General features: G+C 39.3%; 1 protein-coding gene across 1 annotated transcript; it reads right to left on the bottom strand.

Moving 5' to 3' along the window:
* Positions 1-16071: 16071 nt before the first annotated feature.
* Positions 16072-21559, bottom strand: LOC129777704 (uncharacterized). The gene has a single exon (XM_055784140.1). It carries the CDS (start codon positions 20958-20960, stop codon positions 20538-20540), a length of 423 nt encoding a protein of 140 aa, XP_055640115.1. The 5' UTR covers positions 20961-21559; the 3' UTR covers positions 16072-20537.
* Positions 21560-24177: the final 2618 nt, after the last annotated feature.

Below are 24177 nucleotides of genomic sequence, written 5' to 3'. Positions count from 1 at the left end.
TTATCTCGAGCAAAGTATTGTTCTGCGAGCACAAGAATGAATCATAAAACAATTATCATCAAATGATTCTACAATTAAAAAAAACATTTCAGAACGACCAAACTGGTAGAATGGTTATTTCAAAATTTTCGTAGCATTATAAAATAATATCCGCAGTTATTAACAAGCGACTTGAATTAAACCACAGCGTAGTTCTACGTCAACAATGCGGTCGTGTCTTGAATTCAACCTCCTATATTTTTTTTGTTTTTATTTACAATTTTAACAGAAAGCCAGCTAGGTGTACACAGTGAGGTGTGAAGGCGAATGTGTTACATTGGACGTTTTGACTGACCGCGTTCGAACATTGGACAAATTACGTTGCACGATAACAATTTGAAACTGATCGCTTTAGATCGCGCGTTTTTTGATGTTTCATTCCACTCCATGCTACATGTAAACAACCCAGCACAAGGATGCCAGATATGATAACATGTCTTCATTTTGTAAACAGTTGAATTGTGATATCGTTTTTATCTGTAAACATGGCAAATGGAAAGCCCTTAACGTAACGTTTTCATTATATGCATTTTGCAAATTAAAATAAGGTTATATAATTCATCGAACAAAACGAAAATAATAATTGAACAACTCAACAAGAAACCCGTTTTTTGCTCTAACTTTTATATTTCAAACTCTACATACAAATTGTCTTCGAAAGACTTTTAGAGCTTACTAATACAAACATAGCCGCTATAAGCGTCTTTGTCCAGTCCTGGTGGTACTCGGGACGTAAAGCAGCAGTACTTCTGTGCTTTCCGAACTATCGAAAAACCGCAAGTTTTGCGAAAACCGCTGCAGGAAGTGTGTTGGAGAGGATCTACAGTACGAACATTTCGCGATGGTCATGCTATCTACCAGAGCTACGGCAACACTAACGAGTACGAGGTACAGCTTTCATCGTGATGGGCAATATGCAGAAGCGAGTGATTGGTTGGTGGCCAATCAACCCAAGAATGTGCAGATTGAGGATTAAGGGCCGATTCTTCAACATCAGCATCATTAACGTGCACAGCCCTCGCCTTGCAAGTCCCGATGATGACAAAGACGAATTCTACGCGCAGCTGAAACGCAAATACGAACGCTGCCCAAAACATGACATCAAGATCATCATCAGAAATTTCAATGCCCAGATCGGTAATGAGGAGGAGTTCAAACCTGTAATTGGTATGTACAGTGCACACCAGTTAACAAATGAAAACGGCCCAAGACTCATCGATTTCGCCACCTCTAAGAATATGGCCGTACGCAGTACCTTCTTCCAACACAAAATCCTCCACCAATACACCTGGAGGTCACCCAATCAAACAGAATCTCAGATCGACCATGTTCTGATAGACGGCCGGCATTTCTCGGACATAACTGACGTCAGAACCTATCGAGGCGCTAACATCGACTCGGACCACTACCTAGTGATGGTTAAGATGTGCCCAAAACTCTCCGTTGTGAACAACATTCTATATCGATGCCCACGACGGTACAATCTTACGCGACTGAAACAAGCAGATGTCGCCGAAAACTACGCACATTCGCTTGAAGCTGCGCTGCCGGAAGAGGAACAAATTAACAAAGCTGCTCTTAAGGACTGTTGGAGCATGATTAAAACAGCCACAAACAGCGTAGCGGAGAACATCCTAGAACAAGTGGAACGAAGACGACGGTACGAGAGGTTCGATGATGAGTATGAGTGTCAGCAAGTGTTACAGGAGAAGAACGCTGCGCGGGAGCTCATGCTGTGTCAAGCTACCCGTCAGAACGTGTAACGATATAGACAGAAGCGGAGACAGCAAACCCAACTCTTCCGGGAAAAGAAGCGTCGCCAGGAAGAGGAGGGGTGTGAAGAACTCGAACAGCTGCACCGTTCTCATGAGACGCGAAAGTTCTACCAGAAACTCAATGCATCCCGAAAAGGCTTCGTGCCGCGAGCAGAAATGTGTCGGATGGGAATATACTGATGAACGAACGTGATGTGACAGAAAGGTGGAGGCAGCACTTCGATGAACACCTGAGTGGCGTACAGGCAGAGGACCAAAATGACGATGGAAGCGATTACGTAGATGCAGTAAATAATGAAGATGTACCACCCCCATCGATAGGTGAAGTAAGGAATGCTATTAAAAAGTTGAAGAACAACAAATCAACTGGCAAAGATGGCATTGGAGCAGAACTTATCAAGATGGGACCGGAAAAATTGGTTAGTTATCTGTATCGGCTGATTGTCAGAATTTGGGAAACAGAACAACCATCGCAGGAGTGGAAAGATGGGGTTATTTGCCCTATCTTCAAGAAAGGGGATAAACTAGACTGTGAAAACTTTCGTGCAGTCACCGTCCTGAATGCCGCCTACAAAGTACTTTCCCAAATCATCTTCCGTCGCCTATCGCCACTAACAAAAAGTTTCGAAAGCTGGCATTCGGATCCGAGCACGACAGGACCAGATTAGAGTGTAATGATCGACGGTGATGAGTTCGAGGTAGTGGACCAATTTGTCTACCTTGGCTCAATGGTAACGTCTGACAATGATACCAGCCGCGAGATACGGAGACGCATCATCAATGGGAGTCGTACCTACTATGGTCTCCACAAACACTTGAGGTCAAACTGACTTAGCAGTCGTGCGAAATATTCCCTGTACAAAACGCTCATAAGACCAACTGTCCTCTACGGGCACGAGACGTGGACAATACTCGAAGAGGACCTGCGAGCACTCGGAGTCTTTGAACGGCGAGTGTTAAGAACCATCTTCGGCGGTGTACAGGAGGACGGCGTATGGAGGTAAAGGATAAACCACGAGCTCACGCGACTCACCGGCGAACCCAGTATCCAGAAAGTGATCAAAGCTGGAAGAATACGCTGGGCAGGACATGTTGCAAGAATGTCGGACAACTATCCTGCAAAAATGGTGTTCATCGGGATTCCGGCTGGTACGAGACGACGCGGAGCACAACGAGCAAGGTGGTTAGATCAAGTGGAGCATGACATAGTGAGCACGGGGTTCCGGCGGAATTGGAGAGAGATAGCCACGAACCGAGTTAATTGGAGGAAAATTGTGAATCAAACCATGTTGTAAAGACGTTAAACCAAAATAAATAAATAAATAAATAAAAAAACAAATAAAATACAAACATTTTGCGACGCAGAACTTATCAATATCCCAACTCCACTCAAAGTTATTGATATCTATACCCAAAAAATACGCTCTCTTCATTTGGTGGTCATTATTTCTGGGACAAACATAAAAAAAATGTTTGTTGGCGGATTTTGAAAGAACAAATTTCACTCTACATAATGTGTGATTTTCAAAACTATGTTATTTTTTTGTGTTTGAGTAAATTCAAATTGAAATCATGAGTTTTTTGGGTGAAATCCCATCAATAGCTTTGAGCAGGATTAAGATAGTGTAGATTAAGTGTACACCTTAAATATCGCCAACGGATCCTACCCTCTGATGATGAACGAGTAATAGTGCGAACATTGCGAAAGAACCCTAAAACCAACATTCTTAAATTGACTACCGAAGTAATCGGCATAATTGGGAGACCTGTCTGCGCAGACACTGTCCGGAGAGCAGCTCTCATGAACAATCTGAGAGGTCGTGTTGGTCGTGAAAAGTATTTCATCTCAAAGGTGGATATGAAAAAACGACTACAGTTTGCTAAGGCATATGCTAACAGACCTCAGAAGCTCTGGAACAAGGTCTTTTATGCGGATGAGCCGAAAACCAATCTCTTTGAATCGGATGGAGGACAGATGGTGTGGAGGATACCAGAATAGGTGCTCCAGGTTCAGCATTTGGTTCCCGCAGTAAAACACGGCGGCGGTAGTCAGTTGGTGTTCATTGGTGGCTTCTGGAAATGGAACCATGGAGTTTATCGATTCGGCGATGGACAAGATGGCTTAATTGATCTTCCTGAAACGTAACCTGCAGTCTCCCGTTCAGAAATTGGGTCTCCCTCGTGATTACTCGTGTCCCAATCAACTCAAAACACCTCCGAAATTACTGGACTTGAACACTATTGAGTATTCATGGTGAGAAATCAAGAACCATTTAAAGAATAAAGATCCAGGGAACAAAGCGGAACTCAAATCGACAATTACGGAGATCTGGGAGGCACTTCCGTCTACAGTGACCGGAAATCTCGCCTCGGCGCTTACAGAAAGTGCTGGACGCCAAAGGGGGCCGTACCAAGACTAGGGGATTGATTATCTGTTGACATTTTTGAACTGATTTCAATTTTTCATGAACTGTACACTCAATTTTGTCACGTCTCAATTGGAGATTTTTTGTTTTTGTTTGTTTTTTTTTAAGTAGAAATGTGACCATTTTAATTTTTGACGTAGGACTACGTCTTTCATTTCTATACCGGGGTGTAAAACCAAAGTTTCGAGAACGAAAGCGTTAAGCTGGAGACCGAGATTTTGAGCGTTAATAGCTCTTAAACAACTGAACGAAATGGTATGATAAACACTTCATTTGAAAGATAAAATGTCTACGCGTCATATACTTGTTACTTTTTGATCCAAAAACTTGTTTCAATAGTCTTAAAATTGCTTTCAAAACAGGCTATTGAAATCACCAATCGGTATATAAGCGAGCGCCGCTCGTAAACCCACTCAGTTATGATTGAACAGCGATTGGAGCATGTTGTCGCTGTTGTTGTGAAGCTAATTTCGTTTATCATAAAAACGCTGATGAACGGTGTCACCAAGAGCCTGTTTGTGCACCTAAGGCCAAAAGGGAATCCATCAGGAGGAGAGTGATGCCACGGTTCCGCTTGAAACATCGGAGCAGCCGCCACACACACACACACACACACACACACACACACACACACACACACATACACGCGCGGAATTCTCGTTGCTATCATCGTTGCTGAAAAGTAATCTGCCAGTTCCCCTGGGAATTGAAAAATACATTCATGCGAAAGAGTTTATTTTAATGTTTTCTATCCATATAACACTGCAACCAAATACATTTGGTTTTGTTATTTTTCAATCAATCGCAATTAACAGGAAAGCTTCTGAATATTTTTTTTCCCCATCAGTGGAAATTTTCGTATCCAATATTGGATGCATAACATGAAAAACGGAAAATGTTTCACATCGCGAAAATCAAGTCATTTTCGAGCGATTATTTGCTTTCTACTCATATAATGCTGCGACCAAATACATTTCGTTTTGGATTTTTTCAATCAAGTGCGATCAACGTAAGACCATGTCTTTCGGCAATTTATTAGAGGTGCAATGAATCTTTAGGAATTCCCGCTCTACGCGCACTGGCAAACAATGTTTACTCAACAATTTCTCAAACGAGAGATGGGTGTTGTGAGAAAGGATTAGCGAACGCGAAAACGACAAACGGGAGAAAGATACGTTTGGAGGTTGAAGGAAATTGGCAGAAAACTTCTTCATTCTATCATTCAAATAATGTGATTCATACCACATCGTTTTGCCAGAAAGAGATTATTAATGTTCAAAGGAGGAATCGAGTCCTCCGAGTAAATTACCCAGCGCAAATTAGAGTCGACTATCGATTGCGGCATTCGTACACAAATAATTTTATTACGCAGTTTCACCAAAGTGATTTCTTCGGATATATTCACTACATCATGTCATGTATTTTTCATATTCTTCATTAAGAAATCCATATCCATGGCACCTATCGGTAACGAATTATTATCGAAACCACGATTTTCGCTAAATGCTCCTTTCAGTTCGGCCTGTAAAAAACTTTTCTGTACTCTAATCCATCAAATTTGGAGCCCTGAAAAGGGCCGTTGATTATATGCTAAGCTAATATAGCACGCTCTCCTCGGATACGATGGGCCAGCTGGATGTCCTTGGGCATGATGTGACGCGTTTTGCATGGATAGCACACAAATTGGTATCTTCGAATAAGCCTCCTGCAGCGTCATAGCCGCGGAACTTTGGAAGCGCAAGTCGGTTTTGAAGTCCTGAGCAATTCCACGAACCAAATGCTGCAAAGGTAGCTTGCGGATCAGCAATTCGGTCGATTTCTGATAGCGACGAATTTCATGCGAAGTTCCCGGTCGATAGCGATGTGGCTTCTCCACCTATCCTGCTACTGATGCGCTTATCCGAGCTGATTTTATATAATTTTCAATCGATTATTGCTCAGTCGCCGAAATTTTCATACTCAGAGAGTTCATTCTCCTCTAGTTTGCCTTCCAAATTGCCATCGTAAACCACACCTTCTCTCGATTCAATCACGCACGAAAAGCATACTGAAATGATATTCTGGTGGTGAAACCCATTCATTTTTCGTGAGGCGTCGTGCACAAATTACGTAACGCGATAAGGGGGGAGGGGTTAGATGTTGCGTTACTTTCTGTTTATTAGAGATAGGAAATTGCGTTACGAAAGGGGGGGGGTTCAAAATCCGGATTTTTGCGTTACGTAATTTGTGCACGACGCCTGAGGACATCGACAAAACAACAATGTTACTGAACTAGCTGAACGGCGAGGGATCGAGGTATTCATTACCTGGCTTGACCTGACCTGAAATGCAATCAGTTTGTTTTAACTATGAGGGAGCGCAGAAAAGCCGATCGATCAGAAGGAGAAGAGAAGGTGACCAAGAGAGTATCAGCATCGAAATACGGTTCCTCGGGAAGACATAGAAGCAGCCGCCACACACACACACACATACACGCAACTCTTTTCGTTTGCTGGTTATCGAGAGGAAACCTGGAAAGAAATGATTGTTGCTGAAAAATAATCTGCCAGTTCCCCTTGGAATTGAAAATTACATTCAAGCGAGTTTATTTTAATGTTTTCTATCCACATAATTCTGAGACCTCATACATTTGGTTTTGTGATTTGTCAATCAAGTGTAGTTAACAGGAAAGCTTCTGAAGATTATTCTTCAGAACAAGGTTTTTTTGTATCCAATATTGGATGCATAAAACCTTGAGTCTTCAAAGTAACACTCTCGTTTTTGAAGTCACCCAAATATTTATTTATTCATTCATTCAGGATGGATTTAGATTCAACTTCGAACAAATGATCTCTAAATCAACGATAGTCCTACGTCACCCTTGCGGTTATACCATAGATATAACCCACTTCCTGTTTTTTCTTATCACTACATGAGAGTAAAATGGATCGATTTCATCGTAAAATATAAGTCGCATTTAACTATTTACTATTTAACCCCGAAAAACTCAAAAATAACAAAGCAGCACGAGGTGTATACTCAATTATGGATTGACTGTATCTTTGTTTTGTATCAATTCAATGGTCTGTGCCTTTCAAATACACACTGTATTTTGTTGGCAGTTGTTTATAGAAACAGAAAAAGGACGAAAAACTCACGCTCAAAATAACTAACCAGTTTATAAAATGTCAGAATCCTTTTTTTCTGAATATACTAATATTATTATGATAGCTTCAACAAGCTTCAGCTCGATGCATATGTATGTTCCCGATCTAGACTACAGTCTGGACCCCCTTCTTTAGAACCAATAAATATACGCACTAACCTATACTTGTTGACCTTAACCGGAATGAAGGCGATAACTGTGGGATACCCGCATCCGAGCCACCGAATCACCCAATTCGAATCAATTGAGTTCGCGTCAAAAAATTGACCCACTTAAAAAAATACAATCTTCATTCTTCAACGTCATCTTCCTAGTCACCACTGTGCTTGAGGAGAGACGGAGACTTTGTTCTGGTCACTTCGGTGTGCACGCTGGGGCTTTGACGTCGGAATAACATTATCTCGCGCGCCATTTCAAACCGGTTTATGCTGGTTTCACAGAGCGGTTGTGCCAAAAAACTACTAACTGGCATTAGGCTTGTGCATTTCGGTCGTTCGCCGTGTTGGTTCTAGGCGGTGATGTACGTGCAACCATCAACACAACCGAGCCGGATCCGCACCAATGCCAAATGTTGCGTAACATGTGCTTTTTCATCGTTAGGTTTTTGTTTCGGTTTTATGATTTGTGTTTTTTTTTATTTTAATAAAAAAAAGCAGAATTACTAGCTTTTTGCAACAAGTCAACCCACACATCTGAAACAGAAACCAACAAATGCAGTGTTATTCATTTTCACGCCAACAATCTAAGATTAAATCTAGGATTGGAATGTCACCCGTCCGAGAGTCATCCCACCGGATAAACAATACAGTATCTAATTTCAACTAGAGCTGTTTCGAAATTTATACTTCGGTCAATTAATTTGCCCACCAGGGGGAAATCCGAATGCAGCATTCGGATCTCTTTTATCGTCATCTGTTTATTTTCTCTAAATTGTGCTTTTAATAGTTACAACAACTCAACTCATTTTGTTCAGCATTTCATGCATGGCATTTTATTTAAACGAATACCGTTCTTATTTTAGACTGAGAAATGATCCGCGATCGTCAGCTCCTGAACACGTGGTTGTATTTTTGTGATATAGTAAATCACATAGTAAATAACCACGGTGGCATAGTAAATGGTCCACGGTGGGAATATTCATTTCGATGCGCTCAATCTGCTCGAATTGATTTGTATTTATTTTGATTCTGTTAATTTTCAGCGAAATACCGACGACCGCAAAACTTCACAATAGTCTCCTCCTAACTCAAAACATCGATTTCATCGATGATCCCATGATTGGAAACATCCTTGATGGTCTTCCCCAGTTAAGCCGTTTAGTATGTCAATCCACAGCTTTATTGACAGCCTCTAAGTCACCATGACGTAGAAGCGTCATTATGCACGTTTAGTGGTTTTATTGGTTTACCATTGGATCATTTCCTTCGACAGTTTTTTATTTGAAAAACAACGTTTCGATCGTGCACGTTATATTTAGTCAATTTCAACGATTTGGAAATTTATGTACCTAACCTGATCGGATTTTCATCGTGGGTATCCAAAATCATTTTTCTTCAGTTTTACACCTAACTAGTTGAGCCGACAGACAGAAATTACAAATGAAAACTTTTTTTATACAGACGAACTCCATGCCAACTCGACTGGCCATTGGCAGGCCTTCGTACCTGCGGGTTTCGGTGCTCGGTGGCAACCTTGCTTGGGAGTTGGCAGCACTATTTCAGATTGCAATGAATCATTATAGGTTTCAAGACATTGGATATTTAAGCAACATTGTATACTTGAAATCTTAAAAAAAAGACTTTGGAAAAGAGCTATTTTTTATTTTTTTTAAATTTTTACATAAATTTGTAACTTAACATATTGCGGACCGCTCACGAGTTTTCTCGTGTTTCGCGTTCCGTCTGTTACAGATGGATCACGAGGTAACCCGTCTTTTCTACACTTGAAGGTTAAATCCTTGGTTTCCCAAGAATCTAACAAGACCTGCCGATGACTCGCCTTCGTCGCATCCACATCGAAGGAAACGATCTCATTCGTGAAAACTATACAATTTTTGAAAGAACTAATGTTTTACTCGTAACATTTTTGAGTGTGAATTCTCTCGATTGATCTCTCGATCTCGATGTTCTGGTTTTAACTATTTTTTCTATTTAGAAACATGTCAAGAACATGTCAATCCCATATTTTGCGAGATATCGATCGCAACGGCCATCGAACGAGAAAATAATAGATTTCTTTCTCCTCAACCTAATACTTTCTTCCGCTGATTTCTCATCTAGACACACTTTCGTGGAGCATCTCTACGTTTCAGCGGAGCATAGTTTAAATAGTTTTGTACCATACTGTTGTGAAAAGTAGTACTGAAGTAGTCCGATTCCTTTTATTCCCTTATATGCAATGGCTTAATTCTTCATCATTGTTTGTCGCTTGTTTTGTTATTTGCTTTCTAACGACAGTTAAATTTCGCCGAATCGCGCTGGGCTACGACGTGTTAAGGAGGTCACCCCCTTCCTTCTCCGTGGACAAGCGCGGACATTGATTATACCTCTCCCCCCGTTGTCCGGATATTCGTACATTTTTTGGCAATAGATGAAGATTATTTAAATTTATTTTCGAAATAAAAAAACAATTATTTGTTCAAAAAAAATAAAGTAGGCAATAGGTACTGATTTCTAGTGATCTAGTTCATCAGTCCTTGCAGACCATGCTCACTGCGGAATATTTTCGATCACAGGACGCGTTCCACGCCATATATCTGCCAAGACATCTCCAGAGCATTTGTTTTTTATTTCCAAATCCTTATGAACCGTTCTGGATTAAGTGTCTAACAAAGTGAGGTAGAATTACCAGCTAAATCTTGCCAGTAAGTTCACCTGTTTCTATTTTGATTAGAATCTTGAATTAAATTATTTGTTTCATAAAATATAAAAGTCGATGTTATTTTCTGGTCTTTTATTTTTTTCTCTAACATTAGGATTATCTTGATTGAAATGAAATACATACCAGAACTTGGAACACTTTACTATACAACATATTCATTCAAAAACTTTTAAACAACATGTGATGTGCTGATTGAAGAAAAATTGATTTTTGAGAAGAAAATCATTGACGTCGCCCTCTCACTCTCAGTTGCCTTAAGAGAAACTGTCGAGTCATTTGTGGCATTTACAATTATTTTGTATGAAATAATGGTTTACTCAACATTTATATTCTGAAGAATATAAACGTACTTTATATCATACCTTCCCGTTCCAAATCACAAAATCTACACTAAGTTAAAAATAGATACTTACACATAATCATTGAAACCAGATAAGTCAGCGAATTGTTTTCGCGTTTTATTTATGAATTTCCTAGATCATTTTTATTATGGTTATCCAGTTATCAGGTAACTTGTTTTTAAAAAAATACAAATATTTATATTGTTGACAAATATTTTTCTATGAACGGATGAATCAAACAGCAATTCCAAAAAAAAAATCTCGCTCCAGCTAGCGAATAGACCGTCTTTTCTAATGCATAAACACTGGATTTTTTTACGCGATTTTCTTCTCCGTTATTTTGTTTTTACATGATTCTCTCGAAATTACGCGATTTTCTTCAAAATACGCGATCTACCTATCGTCGTTGGGAAGAGAAAGTGCCGTTGAAGAGGCAACTCGTTTACGCGATTCACTCAAATTTACGCGCTTTTTTCACGCGAATTGCTCGAAATTACGCCATTTTTTCACTCGATTTCTTTCACGGGCGCGCATCAATCGTGTTTTTTTTGTAGAAAACCAGCTTAAAAGTTTTGTTGCCGCAGTTTGCACGGTTGTGACTATATGCAAAATTTAGGTAAAAGCATAAGCTTTCAAGTGAATACTGTCGCTGTAGCGTAAATGCCGTTTTAGTGAAAAAGCAATAGCCTTTTTCTTTTACTATATTTGTTTTAATATTGAAATTTTATCTAGGATTTAATTGAATCAAAACCATAATAATCCATTTATGAAAATTTTCGTTCTACAGTAATCTGTAGAGCATAAAATGAACTGAACATTACAAAATATATAATTAAAAAGTTATAAAAAAGAAAAGAAATTAATAAAGCCCTTAGAGATAATGATAAAAGGCAGTAAAGGCACTGTTTCATTCTCATTATTCCTCACAATGATTAATGGAAAATGCGTCAATTCCTCAACAAATACAACTTCTGCGCAATGCTACATTCTTGTAAAGTTACAGTATCGAAGTTTAACATGATTGGATACATTGCTTCGAATGCATAACTCATGTTTCGTATCGGCTGGGATTCAAGCGCTGGCGAAAATCTGGGTTCGAAACACATGCCATGCCACCAACAAGAATCAGGTAAGAACAAATCGGTATTTCGGCCCAGCAATACTAAAATGGGTCTCATCATTGACAAACCATAGCCTGGAGGTTCTGGCAACAGCAGTGATAGCAATACCGCCGTAGGCTTTTCGTGAATCCCGAAACATGTTCCGAAATAACTGGTATGGATTTAGAATTGATTAAACGACTTCGAAATGTCATGCTCCAAGCAGATAAATCCAGAAAAAATACGATTAGGGTAAATGATCTTGGTTTGTCCGATTTGGGGTGTTTTTACGCTACTAGTGAATGCAAATCGATTTTTCTTCATGAAAATTACACACAATGGATACGAGTTTGGGTTTGTTGAAAAGCCCCAAGTCTCTAGTTGCTAATACTACTATAAAGCGTTGAAATTATTCAAATTTTTATGTTTTTTAACGATTTTCCTTAAAGAGGAATTATGATCATGGTTTGACCACCTCTGATCATGGTTTGCCAAAAAAGTTATCATGGTTTGTCCGGTTTTAGAAATCACCATTTTTGAATGAAAACATTCGAATTCACAAGTAAATGTTGTATTTATCATTGCTAGAGTTTACTGTCATCATATTCCATAATTTAGGCTTTCTTCAGAATATTACCTTTTCTTGGGCATTTTAAAAGTGTTACCCTCAACACACTCAACACAGAGAAACTTTATTTCTGCTATCCGCGAAGGACACAATAAACAAACTGCAGCGCGCCAAGCGGTTGCCATAGAAATCATGTGGACAAAATAACATCATTGAATTGGAAAACTCATGATCAGAATTGAGTTCATCAAAATGCGCTAATTTAATGGTTTAGCTATGTAAATCTGATACAAATGGTGTGCAAGCATGATGTTTACAATATTTGAAAGTGTTATAATCCAGAAAAGGTCTGAATACGTGCGAATTAATCATCTGGTGATCGATTAAAAGTTAGCTCGAATGGGGAGCGCATTGACACAAATGAAGGTGTATTTTCTAACCCTTTAAAACATGTGATTCCGTAAATACATACTATAAAACTACTGTAAATTTTATTTATATGTTTTGAAACATACGAATACCTTATTTGACACAGGAGCGCTGAATTAGAGCATTCAAAAAAATGGGCCAAAAAATGATCATATTTTCGGCTGGACAAACCAAAATCATTTACCTTACTGTATCGACACAACAAAACGTTGCGTTGATCTGTACTCGTAATACTATATGACCACTGCTATGCACAGAATTTTACTCCATGGCTATAGAATTATTCAAACCGCAATATTACCTATAGACAGAACGACCGTAGAGGCTCAAGAGAAGAGTAACAAAATAATTAAATGTGTCCAAGAACATTTCACTTGTAATAATAGTCGAGAGAATACTAATCATAATATAGTCAATATATATAATATATATAGTCGCCTTGAGTGCATTGACATGAGGGAGCAAATTGCGACATAGAACCTACTCGTGCATTCTTCTCGCGCGCGCGCTTATGAATCATGAATTAACCATCTCCAGCTGCATCTACAAAACCACGAAAATCATCGGCCCTTCTCAGTTTCTCCAAAACATTATCCTAAGGGTTTTTTCCTAAATTTCGATGCATTCTAGAATCATATCTGAAGAACGAGACAATTGAATAAAATAATTTGGTAATTCTACGTCAAAAAAATGCATTCGTGTTTTGGACATAACCACTTATACAGCCATTCATGCCAAACCGATATAGTGGTTCACTGATTTTCGCGCATAGTTTTTTTTTGTTGTTCTTTATCGCACAATATTAAGCTTACTTTTTTTAAAATTATTATTAGGGTGCTCATCGATTCAGATGATCGATATATAAAATAAAAGCCAATTAGCTAGTCTTCCTCGGAAATATATTACACTTGCAAAAAAACTGGATTTTGTTTTTGTAATTATTGATTGTATTTGTTTTTTTCTACTGTCTACGTGGCTTTGGACTAGAAGGCGCCATATTTATTTTATATTTTTTCTTGAAAGCTGAGTTTCTTAACATAACATATCCAGAAATAAAAGAGGCATTTCCTTCCGTTTTTATGTTATTATTTTTCACTACTTCGCGAAAATACCACTTTTCGCGAAAATCTGAGAACCACTTTATCAGTTTGGCATGGAATGGCTGTATATTAGGGTGCCAATGAAAATTGTCACCTCTAATTTTACAACAGTTACCTCATAAAAAATATTCACCACCTCGAAAAAAAACACCCTAGGCAAAATTTCAGCTCAATCGGACTTAAGGGAGAGTGGCGCAAAGCGGTCAAAGTTTAAGTTTCTTGAAAAAAAGTTTTTTGAAAACCGCTGTTTGTGTGTGAATTCTCGCGTTTGACATGTTTCTAAATAGAAAAAAAAATTAGCAGAGCATGTAAATCACGATAATGTATACATAAAAATGTTACGAATTCAACAATAATACAGTCAACTCTCCCTGACTCGATGTTCTGTATCTCTATATTTTCCCTAACTCGATGGATTTCATGGAAAATCAATCAATTTTACAAGCATTTTTCTATCCGTAACTTGATACCTCCCTAACTCGATGGTCCCTTGGATATCGAGTTAAGGAAAGTTGACTGTAGTAATTTTTCGCAGAAAAACATGAAAAAGTTGTTGTTCGTAAAACTTTTTCCCTGTAAAAGTGCCCATCTTTCGATGTATGAACGTATGAACGACTTAAAATTGTATGGGCTATTCATATCTATTTTTTCAGAATTTGAAAAAAAAATGTTTACAAAAAAAATCATTTCAATTTTAATTTTTTTCAATGTTTTTTTTTCAAAAATTTGTTTGATATTTTTAAATGAAAACCTAAAAAATTTCCTACAAAACTTTGTAGGTCTGATAGATTTTGTGAGTTTTTTTTCTAAATTTTATGTTTTTTTCAACTTTTTTCACCCATACATCGAAAAATGGACACTTTTACAGGTAAAAAGTTTATCTGCCAATTACCTTTTCATCTTCCGATGTATGGATGTATGGTCAACTCCTAAGACGAGTTGGCATGAAATTCGTCACCTGTAGTATCATCGTGGTTAGTGATTTCAAAGATGATCTTTATTCAAATTTTTTGGAAAAATGAAGTGTATTCCAAAAAAGTCACATGAAGTCCAATGAAAATGAATTTCGTCATGAAGAACACTTTTTTAGAGATACGATCCATGCACCTATGGAAGTTCGTCACCCATTTCTGCAAAAGCTATCCATTTTTGGGAGCTCTCTAAAATACCCCCTTAATTGTGAAAAAAATCGCCACTAATGCATCAGATTTCGAGTGTGCAGCAGCTAAGTTTAAAGCCTCTCAAAAACAAAGAATGGAATGGAAGTGTGCAGCATAAGTGAATCAAAATTAGTTGACAAAATACTGGAACAGTGTTCAGAATTATAGAAAATTGAAATGATTTCGAGAACAATCAATATTCCACGCAGATGTCTGGATGCAATCCCTCGTGGACAGCCATTTACGATTGAAACAGGAAAAAGTTTTGTTCTTCCTGTCGATGGATTTCAAAAAGAAAAAGATTGTAAGTACATGTGAGCATCCTAAACATTTGCAAAACGTTTGCAAAACTCTATGACATTCTACAAGTCCGATCACAACACATATTAGGAGAGACGACACGAAAATGTTTATCCGGCTCAATCGGCTGTTGTTTTATAGCGTTATTTTCGGAGATGTACGTCAATGGTTATAAAAGAATTACTGGTATTACGTAAAGGCAAAACACAAATTTTGTTATCTTTGGCTGTAGAGAGCCAAGCGCGCCCGGCTTTCTATATATGTAACTTGTGTTTTCAAACGTTATCTTTCGGACAAACGCGTAGATGTCAACTTTTTTTTTCCTTTTTCTTTCATTTCATCATACAAACCATTTCTGACCGCATCCAAAAATAATCTTTGCGGTGGGCGGGGCTCATTTGAGCTGAGTTGCAAGAATGCGCTCTTGTTCGGCAAATCTTTTAGCGCTGCACGAGTTGTAAACAACGTTCGCTTGATTGCTTTTCGCGCGCAAGACGACGTTCCACAACGGTTGCGCCAGCGGCATACTGGCGCGAAAAAGAAACCCCGGCGGAATCTCTTTCACCTAAGCTGCCAAAAATACGATTTTTGTTTTCATGATCGCGCGCGATATGACAATAATGAAGGTGTCAACGTCTCACCACATGCGGGCGGGGGAATTGGCACGCCAATAACTCTGTCGCCTGATGATGACGTTGAGTCGCGGGCGGTTGACACTCCTCCTGAGTTAAGACCCGAGTTCCCCGACCCTCCTCTCGATCCTCTTTGGTGGAAGGGCAGTGATCTACTTGATTGAATAAAGCACAGGTTTTGGTATTATTGAAGTCTTTTTTTTAATCGTTCCTTTATTCGTTACAAGATAATATTGTTCATGTGTGTGTAGATGTAAGTCTAATATATGTTGTCGTATATTAATACAAAATATACAATATTCCGTCTAATACTATTTTACAAACTTCAAACATCTACAAAAAACAGGACAGAAATTCACTATTCGTTGCACTTACAAAATTATGGGATATCGAATCCAGGATACGAAATAAAAGTTTGATCAAATTTCGGAGTTATCGTTCACGATTTCCTTCTGAGATTAGTTCTGTGTTTATTTTTTCATCGTTTCTTTTTTGGCAAAATGGAATGTTTTGCTGAAATTTTGATGGTGTTTGTATGGTGGTTTACAATTTCGCTTGGTTTTTGTCTGTCCACTTTCGTACAGCCCAGCTGGTACACGATAAAAAAAAGTTAGTTTTACAACACAAGATATATATATGTATATAATAACCAGCTTATTTGTATACGCCACATAATGCGAATATAGTAACTCTTTCGGGTTTTGATTTGCTTATTCTTAAATATAACAAAAGATAAAATCTAAGTATAAATCTATGCAGCAGTCTTTAATGAAAAATAAAGCTTCAATGTTCGTGATATACATATATAATGCTACACCAATGAAGGTATTGTTTTTGATTTAAGTTCCAGATTTTGTGTTATGCAGTCCTAATACTAGCTTGATAGAAAAGAGCCACGCGTGTAAGTGGTGATGGGCTCGAGAAAAAGGTGGACATCTAATAGGGATAAAAGTTACGTCTTCAGACTATAGAGGAGAAGTCATCACTTTCAAGATATGGATTACTTAAATATTCTGCAGACAATCATAGTGCTTGTTGGGTGGGGAATAAATATTCACGAGTAAGGATTATGGTTTGTGTAAATATATGCACAAGAAGCGCCTCAAGAAACAGACATTAGTGAGCTCACACACAGAGAAGACAAAACAAGAGCAAGAGCCGCATGATTCTCGATGTTTCGCTTGTTTACATGCTAGCGAAAGAGAAATCTATATTGTACAAGCACTCACATACAGGGTTGCCACATATACAGAATGTTCTGTATTTTACAGATTTTTCGACCCAATTTCAGATACAGAATCTGTATATACAGAATAACAGTTTTTCAGGAAAGAAACAGAATGTACAGATTTATTTTAAACTAACTAACCCGGCAAACTTTGTTCCGCCCGAAATGGATTTTCTTTGTTATCAATACCTTCACGTTGTGAATCACAATAAAAACATTTCTTGCCTCCTAAAACCTCCACATGCCAAATTTGATGCGTCATTTTCTTCAATTCGGTGAAACATGTGATAGACAAAGCTTGGATAACGAATTCAAGCTACTCAAGACGAATTATATGGGGCAAAAATTGAGTGACTCAGATATAACTTGGTCCCAGCTGTGGGATGTCAAAAGGTTTGATGGGAAATTGTTGTATTCATTGCTAAGGCTGTTTGTAAGACGCAGGTTATCTGGAGCGATGAAAATAAATTTGAACTCTTCGGCCGCAAACAACGAGCAAAAGTTTGAGCGAAATCTGGCGAGAATCTTGCCGACAAAAATATCCAGAAGAAGGTCAAACTCGGAGGTGATAATATCACCTGCTGCAGAGAGGGTGCTTTGCTCGGTCGGATCTTGAGTAATCTTGAGAAAATTTATGGCATAATGACGACAGACTATTACATCAGCATTTTGAAAAGGAATCTTAGAGAGTCGGCGCGAAAAGTTCATTTTTCAGCAAGACAACGATCATAAGCATTTCCGCCCACAAAACCACTACATACTTCCGTGCTCCACGTATTAAGCTATTGGAATAGCCACCAAAAAAGCCCGGACTTATATCCAACAGAAAATTGGTGGTTCATTTTGGATCGAAACGTCGACAAGAGAAATGTCACCAACCGCGACAAACTGTTTAAAGCTGTGGAAGAGGCCTGGATGAATATCAACTCGCAACAAATAAAAACCTCGTTGGAAGTATGCCTCGACACCTTGAAGCTGAAGGCGGCCAAACTAAATCCTAATGTAGAGAAGAATCAGTTTGTTAAGGTGAAATTTGACTCTTATAAACGTTAAGGAATCTATCGAAAAGTAGTCTTAAACATTTCACACAAACGTGTGAACTTTTCTTTGCCGTGTAATCGGGGCACGTTTTGTTCACATGTCAAAAATCGAAATACAAGTCATTCAGTCGCGGTCATAAAGTTGTTTTCGAAATGTCGTGGATTGATTTGGAAACTAAAAAGAAAATTCTGCACAATTGATGCACCAAAAAGAGTGTTACATACCACAATATAGCAAAAAACTTCAAAGTTTGTCCAGAAAGTGCTAAACGAAACGTCGCAAAGTTCGGTAATGAGTGTCCGTTCCAGGATCTCATCAGAAGTGGACGAAAGCCGGGACCAAGTAAGTCCCTAATTGGACCGAAAAGTTATAAATTATATTCAGAAGAACAGGTCTGGATTCATTCGTGGTTTGGCCAAGAAGTTTAAAACCAGTGTTGGAATGATTCAGCGGATAAAAACACGAGTTCGTCGTTCGTCGAAAAAGACCTCAACCCACCTAACTGCGACCAATTGAACGTTACTGAGCAATTGTCAAAGCCAAGTTCAAGAAGAAAGGTGCAGTGTCTAAAAACATGTCAGCGTTTTTAGACACTGCACCTTTCATATGTTCTACAATGATAACGTTGTTAGCCCAGTTGGATTTCGCGTTTGCGGAATTGATCTTCGTGTTCCGTTGGTGTGAAGCGAAAATGAAAATTGATTCTTATGTGAAATGCACCTTGAAAATGAAAAATTACGAATGAAAATTTACTTTTCTGTACCAAACTTTTATTCCATGTAACGGTGAAACATGTTATGGGCACGAACGTTCGCTTAGTGAAAGAACGTGAATGTTTGAAAAAAATTATATAAAAAAAGTAATTTTGGGCGGGACGATCGGCAGGTCAGCTGGTTCAAATTGAATATAAACCTTTCTTTTCATTTTTTCCGTTAATATTTTAATACGGTTTTTTTTTCTGAAAATACAAATCTGTATTGTTCAGAAAATTCAACAGAATTAAATGTGGCAACCCTGCTTGCCGCTTGTGTCTCGATGTATGGCTTGCTTGCATGATTGCGAAAGAGATATCTAAAATGTACAAGCACTCACATAGCGCATACATTATGTTGTTGCCTTCATCGAATCACAGCTCATTTCTTTTACACTCAGGCTTATGTATGTGTAGGTGTTGTGTGATAATGCGTGAGAATAAATGTTTTGTTTTTTTTTCGTTTTCGTTTGTTTCCTCTCCTAGCATCATATTTTCTACCGCGAATCGATATCGATTCGCCGGAAGCAACGTTTCACTTCCGATCAATGCACTCTTAGCATTTGGTTTGTTTACCTTTTTTTTGCTTCTTTTGCTGAAGTTCAGGTCCGTTTGTAGATAGTCAAAATTCGATACAGATTGTATGTTACAAGTTATCTAATGTGAATATATATATATATATATTCAGCACGTATCACAGATTATAGATTAGATTGATACGCTAAAATTTCCCGTTTAAACAATGCTTTTTCAATTTTCTTTATATTTGCTTTAGAATTTCTCTCATTGTTGTTGGTACACAAAAACGGAACGCGTCACACGGACACGACCATTGTTTGATTATGTAACATACAAGCTTAAGTGTTTTGCTGCACTGGTTACCAAACATCAGATAATGGCAATATTTTTTTGGTTATTAGCTAAGCAAGCGATCGGAATCAAAGGATGATGACTAACCCGTGTCACGGCACTGTTTTCTTGTCATATTGTATGCATGACGTCGGGAGACTTAAAATTTCGATAACAGTGTGAAAGAGAGATGTAAAAAAACCTACTTAAAGCTGCTGCTCACAAATTAATCCAATTGTTTCCCTACGGTGTGAAATTTGGAGTACAAAAAACTTGTGCTTCTCCCCCTCTCCGTAGCGGAGAGCAGATAATCCCCCCTTTTTCGAGGGGACAGAACAAAAAAAGACGTACAATAATGGCACCCGTTTATCCTGGATAAGTATTATTCTGATGCTTTGTATATTGGTCATATCGACTTATAGCTTATTGAGTTAACAATACAAGATACGATCTCTTACATTTGTGTAATCACCCTCGCCTCGTCTGCGACTCGACTCGTCTGCGTCACCATCGTCATCAGCCAGAAATTACCTCGGAGCACTGACAGTGCCACGCCTGGATCGGAACCGTCCACCGCCGCCGCCGCCGTTGCTTTTGCCGGTCCGGTGCGGTGTGCTGGAGCGATGGGGAAGCGGTGGCTTGGACGTAACATGCAGAACACTATCGGACAGCACCAGCTCCTCGTCTTCTCCCTCTCCCTCGCCCTGTTCCTCGTCATCTTGTAAATCCCTATCGGCGTCCGGAGGTTCCCTACTGGTCAGCGGAGTGCTTTCTCATGAGCGACCATCGGAAGATTTGCTCTTCCGTAACGATTTGCGCAGCTTGTCAACCAGCCGCGTGTGGAACTTGTTCAAACTGCTCTGGCTACCGGAGGCGGCCTTCGGGGGGCTGCTGGCCGAGCTGGTCTTCGTGGGACTCGTTATCAACGAGCTCTGCGACGTTCGTGATGAATTACGCGAGAACTGTGGTCGCGAGGCCAGATGGGACATATACATCGGGTGGCTACGGTGGCGCGCCGGCGAACCGGCCATATACTCATTGCCCGGAGATGTTGACAAACTCGGACAGTCGGAACGGGAACTTTCCGACACCTTCCGCGAGTGGCACGAACTCTGATTCGAGCACTCGGAAATCCGACGCTGGCGACCTTTGTAGATGTCGAACTCATTTTTCATCACCGGCATCATAAAAGCCATTGTGTTTTCGTTGTGATTATAATCCTCCTCACTGATAATGAATCCTAATTCGTTGTATGCAAACGCCTCTCTCACCGTCTACCAAAAAAACACTCTGCAATCTGCAATCCGAATGCGGCGTCTCACGTATCCAACTTTTTTCCGTCCCGATTCACACTCGAAAATCGATAACTTTACTCAGTTCACCTCTACCTCGTCTACCTACTTAATTTCAGGTTTTGTTTTATTCCTTCCCACTTCTGTGTGTGCGTGGACCGTCTTTTGTTTCTTCTTCTCGTATTCCGCGAACGTGAAAATTCACTATGCGAAAATCCTGGAATCGTACACCGGAACGATATCTCCAAAATATTTACATTCGACGCGAACACACTTTACGGATGCCGGAAATTCCACAACACAGTGGGATGATAGCGAGTTGTAACAGGCAACCACGGTTAGGCTCTTACGAAAGACACTTTCTACTTTTTCCTCACTTCACTCTGTTATGTGTGTATGTGTGTGTTTTATTTATCGAGTAGTAAAACTCTTTCTTCTTTGCTTCTTGGCTTTGCGGCGATCCGTACTCGGCGATGTCTCACAACAGAATGAGTGAACAAGCGATGTTACGGCCCCCTATAACGGTGTTCACTGCGCTTCGGTCGCGTAGTCTAGTCGCATACGGCTGATCGGGATGAATGGCGTCGTTCGTCGGATGACGTCATACGCTAATGAAGCAGAATGTTATTTGTACCGGCGGCGATGCGGCATTTAATTTTCATTTGGCGCCGAAACTTTGTTCTATCTATCTTCGCACATGTTGATAGCCGATTTTGTGCGATGCACTTTTGTTTGTGACATTTTAACCCTTGGTTTTTTTTTCTCAAAATGGGAAGACTATTTTGGAAATTTGATGGGAAATCCCGTTGTTGGGAAAATATATTGAGGACCTGTCGCCATACCATGTGGACAGAAAAAGTACAATTTCAGATACCCCTTTCCCCTCCGTGGACAAGCATGGACAAGCATTTTCTATACCCCTCCTCCTGTCGTCCACGTGGAATTTCTCCAATTCTTGCAAAAAAAATCGTAAAAATAGTTGAATTGCGCCAAAATTCAATTTTATGTTTGTTTCTATTCTAGATCCCATGTTTTTTTAACAGTAGCGGTTTCTTCTCAATTCTTTGATCCACTTTGGGGAACAACAATCCGTGAAGTTTACTTCCAACTTCTATATGAGGGGCTTAGACTGAAAGGGGTGTAAGTGAATTGATCGATTTCTCTACATCGACTCTCTCTTTTGGTCATAACTTAGCTGCAAATACATTCTCAGCTATATTTGACAATGTGGAAGATAGGTCAGAACCTCATCTATCGGATTCTATAGCAATCTTAAATTGGAGCGTTTTTGCAGTTGAGTTATTAACTGAATAAAAAGTTGATGAAGAGAAATCGACAATGTTGATAATCACCCACACTCAATTCTTAAATCTATTCGTACATCTATTGTGAATTTTTCATTCTCCTGTTTATAGCAAGCGGACCAATTACTCACAAAGGATGAAATGGAGGGTATAAAGATATAGGGATAATCACACACGAACATCGATAGATTTAAGGAAAACATATATTTGGGACATGTAATCAAGGTCTAACCGAGCCAACACATCTCTCACCGGCACATTGGGCTGCCTTCCTCTAGCCCGAAGGGAGTTCTCTAAATTCGATCTGGCAACAAGATACACCTCACACGACCAAACAACGTGTTCGATGTCGTGGTAACCTCGACCACAAACGCAGATATTGCTGCCGGCCAGATTGAAACGAAAGAGTAGCGCGTCTAACGAACAGTGACTGGACATGAGTCGGGAGAAGGTGCGAATAAAGTCCCGACTCAAGTCCAGACTTTTGAACCATGGTTTGAGGCTAACCTTAGGGATAATCGAGTGAAGCCACCGGCCCAATTCATCTTCGTTCCATTTGCGTTGCCAGTTAGCGATGGTATTTTTACGGACTAAAGAGTAAAATTCATTGAAGGCGATTTGACGCTGATAAATATCGCCTTCAATCGCACCTACCTTTGCTAATGAGTCAGCCCTCTCATTACCCGGAATTAATGACATAACAGCGTCTGGATAAAGCACTCAAAATTTCTCGTATTCTCTCAAGGAAGTACGGCGAGTGCTTTTCCGGCCTCACTGAACGGATAGCTTCGACGGAGCTAAGACTATCCGTTACAATGTAATAGTGTTCAACAGGTCGTGAGGCGACGCTGTCCAGCGCCCAGTGTTCAAAGTATCTTGTAAGGGTTCTTGTAGGTCGGATTCTGTTGATCCTACGACAGAGACCACTCCATCATCTGCAAGTTGTCTTAGGCTACAATTTTGTGTAAGGCAATTGTCGATGTCGCTTACATAGAAGTTGTACAAAAGGAGGCTTAAATTTGTTGTATGTTGATTTTGAATATTTTCGAACAAGATGAGATTCTAGATTCGAACAACATCATCGTGAACTAATCAAGGGGCGAGATTGTGTTACATGTTATGTTTCAGGGGTATAGCTTGCGGTACGTTAAGAAGGAGGGAGGTTCAAAATCCATATTTTCTGGCGTTATGCAATTTGTGAACAATTCCATAATATGGATCTATTCACTATTCTTTTCATTCTTCATTATTACCCGGTAAGTTATTTGTATCACTCTTCAGTTTCTTCCGAATTCCATTTATGTTGTCTACAGTTAGCTTCTGTGCATGAAAAAAAAAATAATGCTATAACTGCTCCTGATAATGCGTATACATTCAGCATCTCGAAATTGTTCAGTCATTTCGTTATGAATTTACGAAATGGTTTATTGTTCTACTCTATGCGAAGCACCCGTTTTACTAGTATCCCAAGATCAAAAAAGTCGCAGATTAACTCAACACCTGATCACACTTTCTTAAGGCTTACGCTTGTCGAATGTTCACAAATGCTACAGTAAGTCTATTTGATAGTTTCGACCACAAGATTGTCGTGCTGTATTTATTGGAATTTATCGACTGATTGTTTGTAAGAAGCTAATAATAGGAACGTCAGACCTCATGTCTCCTCGACAATCTGGCAAGCATTTTTGGAGTTTGACAGGGATGTGCTGTTCCTGACATACACGATGACCTTTTGCGGGTGAGGGCTGACTTTGGGAATGTTTATGTCGATTATCCCAAGAATTTCCCATCACGACTTTTTACAAAAACGGTGTTTT

Source organism: Toxorhynchites rutilus, chromosome 3, assembly GCF_029784135.1.
Source record: "Toxorhynchites rutilus septentrionalis strain SRP chromosome 3, ASM2978413v1, whole genome shotgun sequence".
NCBI lineage: Eukaryota > Metazoa > Arthropoda > Insecta > Diptera > Culicidae > Toxorhynchites > Toxorhynchites rutilus.
This window is presented reverse-complemented; position numbering and strand designations above follow the sequence as displayed.

Excerpts from the sequence above, each read along its gene's own strand:
- LOC129777704 (XM_055784140.1), bottom strand. The coding sequence starts at position 20,960 with ATGGCTTTTATGATGCCGGTGATGAAAAATGAGTTCGACATCTACAAA.